Source organism: Myotis brandtii, unplaced genomic scaffold (genome assembly GCF_000412655.1).
Source record: "Myotis brandtii unplaced genomic scaffold, ASM41265v1 scaffold436, whole genome shotgun sequence".
Classification (NCBI taxonomy): domain Eukaryota; kingdom Metazoa; phylum Chordata; class Mammalia; order Chiroptera; family Vespertilionidae; genus Myotis; species Myotis brandtii.
In genome coordinates, this window is record NW_005366679.1 from 3,813,299 (window position 1) to 3,827,432 (window position 14,134).

The following is a 14,134-nucleotide window of genomic DNA, read 5'->3' on the forward strand; positions in this document are numbered from 1 at the left end:
TCTCTTAAAAGGACCTTTGTTGACATTTGCCTTTGCCCTTCTTCAATGCCTGTCATGTAAAGGAAACAAACTGTTCACTACTTAGAGGCAGTTTAAGCTCTACAGAAGTATTATTAGAACATGTAAAACACTCTTTATTTTACCCTCTCAAAAATTATTCATGCTAGGCTGTATTAGTTTTTAGTTAGAAACAGAACGTATTTAAGTTGCATACCCAACATTTTTATATCCAAAAGAATCTTGTTTCTGTCAATGTAGCTGCTTTGTGAGGCTTTCTACTTTTTCCAGCCCTACTGCCAGCCACTGGTGAAAATTTGGAAACCTTTGGAATCCTCCTCAGCTGTAACTATTTATTTAAAAAGAAAAAAAATCCTTAATGGCATTAAGTCTTCATCTCTTTGTGGGTGTGATTTTCTGAAACTGCAACAAATCATTTGGAGCCACATATAGTTGATTAGTAACCAAGGTGGGTGAAAAAACGTTAATGGAAAACCTAATCCTATATAATAGAAGGGTATTATGCAAATCAACTGAACTGTAGGACTGGTTGCTATGACACGCACTGACCACCAGGGTCAGACAGTCAACACCAGAGCTGCCCCCTGGGGGTCAGTGCACTCCCATAGGGGAAGCACTACTCAGCCAGAATCTGGCTCAAGGCTGGTGCTCAGCGGCTGGCAGGAGTCTCTCCCACCTCCGCAGCAGCACTAAGGATGTGCGCCTAGAGCTCCCAGACTGGGAGAGGGCACAGATCAGGCTGGGGTACACCCACCCACACCCAGTGCACAAATCTCATGCACTGGGCCTCTAGTGTAACTATAAAATACTGCAATATTTTATTACAGCCTTTTAAAATTTCTAAATTCACTTCCAAAATATTGGGAAAATAATATAAGTAATTTGAAAAATACTCATTTGGATACACAATAATGGCATTTTCAAAACTTCATTTTTGTGTCCAGATTTTACTTTATCAGCCAACCAGGTTCTGAGGGCCTCACCTCATTACTGAATTATCCTAGCCTAGATAAAGATCACTAAATATATAAATAAATAAACTTTAAAGCTCAATAGTTGGGTCTGACTCACTGTCATATTAAAAGTTTGGGTTTGTTCATCAGGACAGTTCACTTTAGAAATAGTACTTAAAACTGACTTATCATTTAATGTTACACTCCCATTTTCTTTTTCCATATATACAGGGAAGACTTAAGAATTGTATAATCTCAAACTAGCTAAGAATAGGTTTGCTAGAAAATCAGTATAGTCATTTTACTATTAAAATTCTGCTCATTTAAATAATTTTTTAATAAAATATTTGAAGAAGCAGTTTAGAAAAACAAGATTTGTATTTTATTTCCTTGTAAAAATCTTTACACATGCAGACAAACCAGTGTTAAGAAAGTATTCACCATCATTTAAACAAATAACCACTTAAATAGAACAGTGTCTGCAATTTTATCTGTATAAAAATAAGATACATTTTTACAGAATTCACACTCCAGTTCTTATAGCAATAAACAATACACAACTATAAGTACAATTGAACCCGACCATGGTTTTCAATTAGATACTGCTAGGGCATTTTAATGTGCAAAAAAAAAAAAAAAAAAAAAAATTAACATAGTTCTTTTCAAGAGAAATTGTCCTCAGTGTTTCTAGAGACCTAGAGGGTTTTAAGAAATCAAATCCTAATCAGTTTGCTTTTAATGTTTTGATTATGAGTCCATACATCACACTGTAGATAGGCAAAACCAGGAATTGATGCAGGTTCAACCAAGAAAGTCAGCGCCTGTGCCTGCCATGTCCTGAGCGGCTGCCACCATGATGCTTGCCTTTATGGGACCTCTCAAAGGAGCGAGATCTTTCACGCCTGTCCCTATGATGTCCCCTTTCATGCCTGTGTTTCTTGGCCGCATCTGAGTGATCCCGAGACTTGCTCTGAGATCGAGAACGAGACTTTTTCCTTTTATGACCATGTCTATTTGAACTTTTTAAATCATCTCTGGTATGCTTGGCCTTAAGGTGAGGAGAACCATGATTATGATGTCTTCTTGGGCTTTCACTGTGACTGCGGGACCTGCTTCTTGATCTCGAGCTGTATGTTCCAGATCGACTCCGCCTATTATTATAACTTAGACAATAAAAATTTGAGATTTAGATTCGATTTCTGCTGGAAACAGATTATTTTGGTGATGCTCAAAACAAGTTCAAAACAAAACTATCAGGCCTGTATTGACAACAGGCTAGACTGAAGACTTTTATTAAATTTCTCCCCCTCACTACCTTCCCTCAAGTCTGTATTAGACAAATCTTAAACAAATGTAAATAATGTCTATATGCCAAGGAGAGTAATTAGCAAGTTTTACAGGATGTTCTAGACAGCTATGCTTTTTATTAAGTATTTCCCATACGTTAAAAAGAGCCACAATCCTATCTAATAAAGGACAAAAAGGGTAATTAACCGTACCTCCGCTACGCTTCCCACTGGCTAATCAGCGAGATATGCAAACTACTGCCAACAAAGATGACGGCCGCCAGCCACGCAGCTGAAGCGAGCAGGCGGCTTGCTTGCTCCAGTGATGGAGGAAGCCAAGGTTCCCTGCCTGCAGCAGCCTGGCTCTGAGCTCCGAAAGCAACAGCTCCAAACGCAACAAAGTTTCAATTATAGAAGCTAAACAAATCCCAGATACCTGCTTTCAGCCAGCCGCATGGCCTCAGAGCTGGGAGTGCCAGTGAAGGCAACAGTTTCAATTATAGAAGGTAAATAAATCCCAGAATTAAAAAAACGAAAAAGGAGAGTCTGGGAGCTTCAGTCGCCCGCCAGCCTGAAAACGGCCTTCAGCCCCTCACCCAGACTGACCAGGCACCCCAGTGGGGACCCCCACCCTGAAGGGGGTGTGACTAGCTGCAAACAGCCATCAGCCCCTCACACAGGCTGGCCAGGCACCCAAGCGGGACCCCCACCCTGATCCGGGACACCCTTCAGGGCAAACCAGCCGGCCCCCACCTGTGCACCAGGCCTCTATCCTATATAGTAAAAGGGTAATATGCAAACTGACCCTAACAGCAGAATGACTGGGAATGACTGGGAATGACTGGTCACTATGACACACACTGGCCACCAGGGGGCAGACGCTCAATGCAGGAGCTGCCCCCTGGTGGTCAGTGCACTCCCACAGGGGGAGCTCTGCTCAGCCACAAGCCAGGCTGATGGCTGCCAGTACAGCGGTGGTGGTGGGAGCCTCTCCTGCCTCCTCAGCAGCGCTAAGGATGTCCGACTGCAGCTTAGGTCTGCTCCCCGCTGGCAAGTGGACATGCCCCAAGGGCTGCTGGGCTGCCAGAGAGATGTCTAATTGCCAGCTTAGGCCCAATCCCCCGGGGAGCAGGCCTAAGCCAGCAGGTGGTCATCCCCCTAGGGGTCCCAGACTGCGAGAGGGCACAGGCCGGGCTGAGGGATACCACTCCCCACCCCCTACCCCCAGTGCACAAATTTTTGTGCAGCGGGCCTCTTAGTCTAATTATAAAGCTAATTAGAAAATTCTTTGGCTATGGTTGATTTATTAACCAATAAGTGATTAATGAAATAGTCAATTTTCTAACTGAAATCAGACAGAAAGACAATTTTTTCACACCTAATTTGTTCAATTTTTTTTTAAAGAGTAACTTTTTAAACACTCCAAATAAAATTGTTTTTTTCTAAGAGAATATTTACTTACTGTCTTCTTGGAGTATGTGATCTAGAATGTGATCGTGTTCTTGACCTTGATCGACTTGCACTTCTGCTATTTCTACTTCTCTTGCTGTCTTTTCTTACACTTCAAAAAACATAACAAAACAAAAAAAACAAACAAACAAAACAGTGTATTAGTTACGTATTTACTGTGTTAGAAATTAATCACACATAAGGTTCCTGGGGCCAGTTCTAACTCAAGTATACTCACCCATTATAAGGGCTTTTGGAAGCCTGCTGTCTGTCTTCAGGTTCTTTTTTGACCATCTTCACATTAATAGAGATAGGTGACTTCTCTTCAGCCTTTACTTCTCTTGGTGATGCTTAAATAAACAAACATAATAAAGACATGTTAACTACCGGATTTAACAGAGGGTCAAAAGTTGTTCGTACATATAATTCAAGTATCACGTTTTCAAGTATGTCTTCAGTTGACTGTCAAGAGAAAATAGTAATGGCTTCTTAACATCGTTTCCTTGCAAATGATAAATGCTAAAGCATTCTAATAATCACACACCTTCAGTGCCCACCTCATTTCAATTCTGAATAAATCTTACATGGTTTAGAGGCTGGAGAAAATCCACCAAGGGTTGAAAGGGCTGGAGTTCCATCAGGATTCAATCCCTTTGCTTTTAATTTGGCTTCTTGTAAGGCCACTTTTCTTTTCTCTACTTCTTTTTCCAGTAATTCATAGTTTGGCTATTGGAGGAAAATGAGGTTAGTATCTCTCCTTCACAGTGTAGAGTGTTAGCATTGAGAAAGTATTAGCACAAACACGAGTAAACAGAATTACCTTTTTCCTGGTATAAAGCCTAAGAGTTTCTACACAGATATCCTGGATCTCCTCTTCAGTAGTACCAAAAAGAAGAAACCAATGGGGACGAGTGGGCAATGGAATCTAAACAGTGAAAAGAGAGTGGTTTAGATCAAATGTTTACTGTTTTTTATTAGGAGGAGTAATTTATCCCACAGAACAAAACAGGCTATCTAAACCTACCTGAAGAGCTCTAGCTGCAAGGTAGATGCAAGCACATGCTATAGTCTCTGGTTGAAATCGAACAAATACATTGGTTCGAAGACTGTCATTCATATAATTCCTGAAAAATATTTTAATCATAAGCTCTGTGCATAAACCAGTTCTAAAGCTTACATAAAATTGGAGACTCAATCTACTTTATTCTTTTTTCTTCTCATATTTATATCTATATCTTCATATTCTAGCAAATAACAATTCTTAACTCAAAAATCAGAGAGATAAGAATTTAACACTAGAACAATTCTTCAGCTTTCCTGTGACTAAATTCCTTTAAAATAATTCTATTATTCCAAATAGAACACAATGTAAAATTTTAAAACTCTATTTTTATGAAAATCAATGCTTTAAAAGTCAATTCTGAATAACTAGTTTCAGAAATGATAAACCACTCCAACAATACTTCAAGCCATTAATTATTGACCATCTCTCCTTTATCCACAATGAAAAGCAGTGTCAACCAAGTTCTTTCAAAAAATTCAAAGTACTGTGACAGGGGTAAAAAGGTAAGCACTCACCAAGTTATATTAAGAAAACTAAGTACTTCAGAAAATCTAGACAGGGAAGTGAAGAGCAATAAATATATAAAACAGCCTGTTTATATACCTTTTTTGTGACTAAGTACAAAGAAAAGCAATTAACTACTTCAGCTAATAAACTGCTTGATTTCTTAAGTAGTGAACCCTCCCCACAACATCCCTGAAGTATTGAAAAATTTTTACAAATTGTTTAAAAGGTTAAACTACAAGGTTGTTTCTTAAAAATCCTTACTGTAACTGCTAAAATCTGTTTTACAGAACATATATTAAAAATGTCATGCATTTTATAAAAGCAGTGAAACTTTTCTATTACTAATATTTACTGAATCCAAAACAAGCATGGCAGTCATAAGTCCAGAACATAAAATTAAGTCCTGTACACCTATTGTGTTGAGATAGTAGTTATGTCTGGACCACAAATCCTTGTTTTACTTTACCTTTAAATAAGCTAGCATTCCAAATCACATATCTGCATCTCAAAAGTCCAAGTTATAAAGTGCTTTGAAAAATCAACTACTTCTTAATTCTGTTATTGTCTGCAATAGCCCAGCAGCTAGAAATTCATCCAGAATGGAAATGGTGCCCACTTTAAGCTACAAGTTGTAGCTTCCTTTGGTAGAATTCATGCTATACATACTGAAAATTGAAAGCTAGTCAAACTCCTAACAAAAAAATCACTTAATTCATAATGGTCGGATAACAATAAAAAATGAACTATTCATTTTGATAGTTACAGGTATACATTCAATACATAGGCATGTTGAATAGTTACTTCTAGAAGCAAATATACAAATCCTTTTGACACCCCGACAGAACTAGAAGATGCTGCCAGATGGATATGGACCACTTCAGTGAATCTCGGATGAGAGCTTGCACTGGATTGGCTGGAGAGCAGGGCAGCCAATCAGGCCATCCTGAGGTCATGGGCTGAAGTGCAGAGGGCAGAGTTCTATGACTTACCATCATGGACTACCCTTTAATTAAAGAGTAGAAAAAAGAACAAAGTTAAATTGAGTTCTCCATTAAAAATAACTAGTCAAGCCAAGAAAACAGGAAGCAGAAATAAGCATTATTTACCTTTTGATTAAAAAACAAAAAAACAAAAAGCACCAAAAGAAACTCATCTCATTATTTTGGAAAGGGAAAACGAAACTTACTTTATTTCTGCTTCTGTTTTCCTGACTAGGAAAAAAATGTAAAAAACAAAACAAAACAACTTACCAGGCAGTTTGAACCAGGGTTTGATTACGTTCACATTCTAAGACTTGTAAATACATAAAAATGATCTGAAGGACAAGGGGAAAAAAACTCAGTTTAGCACAACGTTGGTTCTTTCAGAGTACAGAGTTCAATGCATATAAGTAACTGAAAATGTTAGATTCAAGTTTTAATTCTTCTATAAACTACATAAATAATACAGACCAATCTAAAATGTATCTAAATCAATGTGGGTTATTATGCTACTAGATTCCATAAAAATTGTTTAAAAATGTTTCAAGATTGTACAGAGAAAAAAATTGGGAGTTATTTCAATAAAAAACAATTTTTCATGAATACTAAGTGGCAGGCATTGTGTCCTACAAACAAGATTATAGCATTTAATTTCCCAAGGTACAACTCTGCGTGTCCCAAACCCTAAACACTATGTTTTAAAAGTTATACAATGGGCATGATACATTGTAAAACTCCAAGTGGGTATTATAGTAAGTATCAAACACTGAATGTTTCTATAGTGAAGTTTATCACACTATATATAAGTAGCTTTGCCTCAGTTAAGATGAGGTATTTTAGGACCTGTATTACAACTTTAGAGTTGTGAAATCTAAGAACAGAGATATCTGCCAAGGTCACTCAGCTAATGGCAGAGACAAGTTTCTATTGCAGATAGTTCTGCTTTCAGGGCACCCATTCTTGTAACTATTTTGCTGTTACTTATGTCAGCCACATGCAAGCCAAGACTTGCTAGAGAAACCTTTGAACATTCAGAAACAGTAACAGTAAGCAGCCAACACAGCTTGAACATTTTACTATGCAACAGGTAGCATGCCAGACTTTTTTGTGCATATACACACACCCACATATATATATAGAATTTATTCCTTGGAATGAGTTATTTCATAAACTCTGTTTCTAGATAGGGAAAACTGGGTTAACCATAGAGGCAAAAAGAACTTATCAATGCCTACACAACAGTAAAGTTTTGAACCTGTCTTTTTGACTCCCATTTTTCTGATAAATTTCAAATCTAAAAGGTCGCATTTAAAAACCAAGGTGAACTCTCAAATATAAACATATATTCATGTAAAATAAAAGTTTAAGAAAACCCTAATACTTACGAATACAATTCCTGTACTCTATAACTCACCTTATGGGGGTGCTTGACATGAACACAAAATCCCAACTCCTTTAGCACCCTCCTCTCTGCTTTGATAACTTGATTTTTGGTGTTAATGTAGTTCTGATCAAGGATGAGGGGGCTTGGAGTCCTATAGTTTGTAAGAAATAAAATCAAAACTGTTTTGCACATCCAAAAATTTTTATTTGTGGCATCTCCGTTTTCCCTTCCAACCAACTATTGGCAACAGAAACCAGCTTTTTAAACTCCTGCAAACAAGTTAAGGCATTAATCTTGTGCTGTCCAAGTTATGCTAATTAAATATATACTTTCTAGACTAAATTCCTATAGAAACTAACTCAATCCTGCAATGGAAATAATTCACTCTACTTCTCTTGTATTTATCCTTGGTTATTTCATATGGATACTTTGGGAATATATGTTGCTTAACATCAGTGACAGCTAACACAAATCTCATTAGTCTCCAGACTCTCTGCACTGACAAAATGAAAGTGCTCCTGAAAATATTTACTATAAGACCTTGTAAGATTATAGTGATTTTACTCATTTTATAAAATATCAACTCTTGGTAACTTTATGGCCAAAATTAAAATTAAGGGAAAAAATATTGGGTAGCTAATCCACATTTCCCCCGCAAATGGGCAATTTGCTTAAGCAAATTGTTCTAAGATTCTATTTCTGTTAAAGAAAATAATCTGGAAACTAAAGATTTAGTTCAATTACCAAAATAGTTTATAAAATTAAATCAGATTAAAAATTCAAAGTGATCAATAAAAACCATGCCTAAATTTGGTTGAGTTGTAGTTATCAGGCAGTATATTTAGCAATGCAAGAGAAGGGAGGACCATAATGAGGAAACCAGGACAATACTCAAGGTCTCTGTGCCAGATTCAAATTTGATAGCTTCCAAAGTTATGATGCAGAAGGCTATCTATTAGTCAGGGGCTCAATGCTTTAGAAACAGCACATTCAATTAAAAGACTATCTTATTTAAGTCTTAAAATGAAAAACCGGTTTCTTACTTTTATTTAAAGCTTATGTTCAAAATTAGCTTCTTACTAAGAATTTTTTTTGTCAAGACTTGGACTTTTCATTTAAAAGCCCATAAAATGTCCTAGTGTCCTTTGTTTGATACATTTTTAGATTGAACCAACAAAAATATTTTTTTGTTAAGATATTATTAAAAATATTGATTACATGATATATACATATATATGTAGGATATTTAAATATTTTCCCCATACTCAATTATCAGCCAAAAGATTCAAGAGTTTCTGCCCTGGGCAGAACACAACATCTATTTTAAAAAGATAATAATTCTGAACATTATCCCAACTCACAACTCCTTTTACCATGCACAGCAAATCCAGAAAAATGTAAGCTAACACTTTAAAATCAAAAACCAATTTAAATACATCCACTTGAAAATTAGATAACAATGTGAAATAAGCCACATTAACTACCCCTGTGGTGACATGTTATCAGAGTAGAAATCACTTATTTTCTCACATTTAAAATGATGAAAACTAGAATGCTTGCTAGGGTATTTCAATTTTTTTTAAATCAAATTGTATTAAACAAGACAAAAGCTGGCAAGCTGACAAAATGGAAAACAGCTGTTAAGATTAACAATGCTGAAAATGGCCTTCACTCAGTTCAATTCCTATTACAGATATAAAAGGTGTGAGGAATGAGGCCATCAATTGGAGAGGGCCGATTTCTAACATAGTATCAACGAATCCATTTTTATTAGGACAATAGGCTACAAGTTAACTATTCTTTGGAGGGAAAAAAATCAAATTTACCTCAAGACCAATAAATGTATACATGAAAGCATATCTCAAAGAACTTAAGGTTTATTATTTTTCAGGTTTCATCATGACAGGAAATTTAGAAGTTAAATCCACCTCAGACTAATGTCTCCCTCAACAGGCATTAGGAGAAAGGAGACCTTCTGTGTTATAGTGGCATCCAGAACTTTAACTCTTAATCCACTCCAATTGGGACAGCAAAACTGCACCATTAGAAACCATATAAAAGCAGTTTTGTCTCATTTCCCATTTTTTTTTTGAGTAAACTCATTTATACTAAGCTTGCTTTAAAAGTTTCCTTCAAATTCTGTTAAAATTCATTTTTCTTGTAATTAACCAGCTAAATACTTGTTCAAATTATGGCTACTCTCTGGTAGTAAATCAGGCTTAATTATCAATTCTGCTTAAACCAACTGTTATTTTCCATCTACTCTGCCACAATCTTTACTTTCCCTCTATTTTGGTGTCAACACTCCAATAACATCAAATGATTAAGGAAACCAAATCCATTATCCACTATTAATTCAACTACATACTCAACTTTTTGCTTTGGCCTACTAATACCTACAGTTTTCAAAGTTAACTTTGTGGGTGTATAATCTAACACCTTCATTTTTGTGCAGAATTGGTTTTACCTCACAAATCAAGGAAGGCTCAATAAATGTGTAATTTACCACTTATATTTTGTAGGAGAAAAATGTGTTCGGATAAATAAGCAAGTAAAGGTTCAAGAAAACCGTCTAAGCAAGTAGTTTCTTTTTATTAACATAGTATCAATTAGTACTTTCTGTAGCAATAAGCACATTAAATTGAATTAAGGTTTGCTAGAATGCCTTCCTCTCCAATTATGTTAAATCTCCTTTCTGATAAAAGTTTGAAGAGGTGGCATTTTAAAAAATCTCTTAAAAAAGAAATCATTTATTAAGAGAGAGAAAAAAATTTGTTATCAACTAACAACCAAATCTAACTCTACCTTCCCGGCTTTAAAGTTTGTCATACTTTTCAAATTAATTTATATGAAAAGAACAATTTCCAAATTTTAGTCTTAATAGGAAATCTTGGGCTTTGACCATTGGAAGTTTATTATCTGCCCTCTTAGGACAGCTATTTTTCCGTTAGCATGATTTAGTTCAAATATACCTCGAAGAAAAAGAAATTAGGATCAGGAGATGCAAACATGGTTAAGTTTCACTCATGTAGTATGAAAACTAGTTCTTCAGGAACTATACTATAGTTTACAAAGAGGCAGACTCCTCCTGCTCAATATACAGAAATCTGCAATACGACTTCAAAGGAACATTCTTTTTTTAGCAGTGTTTAAAAACAAAATGAAGGCCACCATTAGAGCCATAAAATAAAACTGCAAATGGAGGCTGGACTTATGACCCTTCCAACTTTCATCCATGATCTATATACATGTTGAAAATACCACGCCATATGTACCAATGAGAGTGGTTGCACCAGCCTGAAGATGTCTTCTTTTAGACAACCAAGTCTTGTCTTTGTAAGTTGTAAATTACACGTTTATTGAGCCTTTCCTTGAAACCACAGAAAACCCTAATTTGCTGTGAATATGTTCCACCCCAAAAGCAAATTATAATTGGAAACTATTAAATTCAGCCATTTATTCTGAGTTTAAAAGACAATTACCAAACTACCAAAAAAATCAAAGGGGGAAACAGTCAAGTAATACAGAATGTGGCTTGGGCATTGGTACTTTCTAAAAGTTCACCTGGTAATTCTAATGTGTAGCCAGGACTGAAAAACAGTATCTAAAGGCTACAGAAATGATTCCTCCTTTGTAATTTTCTAGTTCACACTACAATAAGGCTTTCATAAACTTCATTAAAATAAATAACATTAAAATAAGCTGACATTATTTTACCAACTGAAGTATAATACTGACAATACTTTCTAATGACATTAATCTATGAAAATATTAAGCTACAGTTATAATAACTTGGACAGCAAAGATTAAAGCTTATAACAAGAAACAGGAGTTTTTCTAAATGGTTCAGCAGTGGCCAACCTGTTAGTCCCCGATTCCAGTGACCTATTCTCAGAGCACTGGCTTCTCCTTGGGGATTTTCCATACTTCACTCACTGTTGCCATGACGACAGCTTCATCGCTATGTACCACTCCACATCACCCAGGCTTTGGTAAATGTAGCTGGTCGCTGTATAGTCGGTTGCAAGGGAAAAAAGAGTTGAAGTTAATAACATATACAAGTTACGTGTCTGAGTAAACTTGTAATATGCATAGAAACACTTTTACATCCTGCTTAAAAAAAAAAGGCTTCCATGCAATTAACAACTCCTTTTAAATTTCATGCTAGTCACTTCTAAGATGGAGACAAAAATCAGTCTCTTTGTAATGACCCCCCCAAAAAACCAGTTACAGACACAAGTCAGGTGAAATGTTTTACATTCCAAGATTTTTATAGTTAAGAACTACTCTCTGAAATGGAGGAAGAATGCTCTAAGGCTCACAGAAAAATGTCAAAGTAGATAATCATTATTAAGTGATAAGAGTTGGCTCAATGGTTCAAAAAATAACAGAAAGCTATTTCCTTTAAACCAGCATAGAATCCTTTCACTGAAGAGCCTTGTTACTAGTGTTTTAAACACCCTGAAGAATCAGCGAGGTATCTAAATGTTTATTTTAGCTCAGACCATACTAAATACCAAATTGAAATCTTCCCAATTTCCAGGAATTCCTCACCAAGAAGCTAAAAGATATTTTAAAATGAAATAAAAAATTAGTCTATCCCTGGATATGGTTAGGGTGAATGAGGAAAGATGGCAGAAAAAAAAAATGTAAGAAAACTGAAAAAAAATGTGAAAACTATCTGAAGAGCAATGTTTCAGACTTTTTAACTAATCGTTTTAAGGTTACTTTTCTATTTGCTTGTCTCTGAATAGTTCTATTATGCCAACCTACAGATTCAGCTGATTAAGAAACACTCAGGTAGGATACTAAGTTGGCACTAACCAACACCCAATCCCCAAAACAACTTAAAATCCTTTTATAACTTCCTTTCAAACTCCAAACATCACAATTTCTTAAAAAGTGAAAAGACCTAATCTATTCCAGCTATCTCCTTCTGCAGCATGGACTAGAAGTCACCCGAAGTGCTGCAACTAAAATTTCTGGTACTGCTCACATGAACATGTAAGTCCACATAAAGTGTTATGATGTAGCCACAACACCTATAAGGCACTCTTTTGGTCTCTATTTTCTTACAAGAGAAATTAAACGAGCCTTATCTAAATATAACCCAATCAATCAAGAGTTAATTTTCTAACCCACTCACTGGGACTTATCTGACCAAGACAAAATACCTGTTTAATCCCTTTGACTTCAAACTTTATCATCCTGCAGTCCTTTCAGATCCGGTATATCGTAGTTCAATGTTGAAGTACTCTTAACAAAAGCCAACCTCAATTGATAATGTGTTAACTGGGACTTCCGAGTAGAGAAACAATCTACACAAAACTGTGCCACGTTATGAACTTGAACTGCAGTTTAAACTTCCAGCCTTCAGTCTTCCAGAGAGGGGTGGGGAGAAACAACTTACAGGTACACTCACACTTGAGCCAAACGCATTCCCTTTCTTGTTTAATCTTAAGCCACAGGACTGCTTCACAGCACTGTTAGGATTGTCCATAAATGCAACTGCCTCTACAAACTTCAGATAGCTGGTTAATTGTGGGGGTTTTTGGTTTTGGTTTGTTTGGTTTTTTTGGTTATTAAGTATCAGTGTGCTCCTATGTAAATTTCAACACCTAAATAAGTTTTCCTGTGCATGGGTTTTAACTTGAGAGGAAAGAATGTTTTGGTTTGATGATTGGTGTGCACAGTACAGTAGCAGCGAGAGATGTTGTGCTCAATCATGCCAATCTTACCTTTTTCCTCTTAACTGGCGTAGGTGGTGGAACACATTAATCACGTCTCTTATTCTTCTGGGCGCTTCTTCGATTTTTGATGCAAGATTAATACAAGCCATGGCAACAATCTGAAAGAACGATCCAAGGAAACCTTGTTAGATGAGGGCTCCATCCCGTGCCGTTCGGAAAAAGTGCCCCTCCCAAAACCTAACTAACTTATTCTGCTGAAAAAACTTTAGGAGGACACAACTAGGACAACCTTCGGTGAAATAAAATTAAGATGACATTTCCGAGCCATAAGCTTCCCGGCCACGTTAATACTGTGAATTATTTTAATTGATTAATCCCTCCATTCTGAATCCAGAGTCAATCAAGCCCAGTCTCACAGGGCTTTCGAACTCGGCTGAAAATTCTAATTATTGATGGGAGGGTTCGGGACCCATTTCCTGGATTCTAGGACCTGGAACACATTCCGAAAGCCCCCACTTCCGGGGGGGTGAGAACCAGGTACCGAGGCCCAAAGGAACCACTTTCTTTCCGGGAGAGCTCGCTGCTAGCGCCGCCGCCCCCCCCCCCGCCCCGCACCCCCATTTCCGGATGGAGAATGCCTTTTCCCCTCGCCGCCGCCGTCCTTACCTCGAAACTGTGTTTGACGAAAGACTTGGAGTAGAAGAACCGATGGAACAACACCTGCCCCGTTGCCATCGCCACCTGCAGACGAGAGAGAAGAGCGGAAGCGCCAGGGTCAGGCGGGCCCGCACCAGGCGCCGCCGC

At 36.9% G+C, this 14,134-nt stretch overlaps 1 protein-coding gene across 1 annotated transcript; it reads right to left on the reverse strand.

Annotated features, from left to right (window-relative positions):
• Positions 1–3,715: 3,715 nt before the first annotated feature.
• On the reverse strand, positions 3,716–14,104 carry CCNL1 (cyclin L1). The gene is made up of 9 exons (XM_014546240.1): positions 13,997–14,104; positions 13,379–13,488; positions 7,671–7,791; positions 6,527–6,591; positions 4,731–4,830; positions 4,527–4,631; positions 4,291–4,432; positions 3,945–4,056; positions 3,716–3,818 (listed from the first exon to the last, which is right to left on the reverse strand). The coding sequence occupies exons 1-9, from the start codon at positions 14,063–14,065 to the stop codon at positions 3,716–3,718; spliced, it is 927 nt and encodes a 308-aa protein (XP_014401726.1). The 5' UTR covers positions 14,066–14,104.
• Between the last annotated feature and the right edge of the window lie 30 nt (positions 14,105–14,134).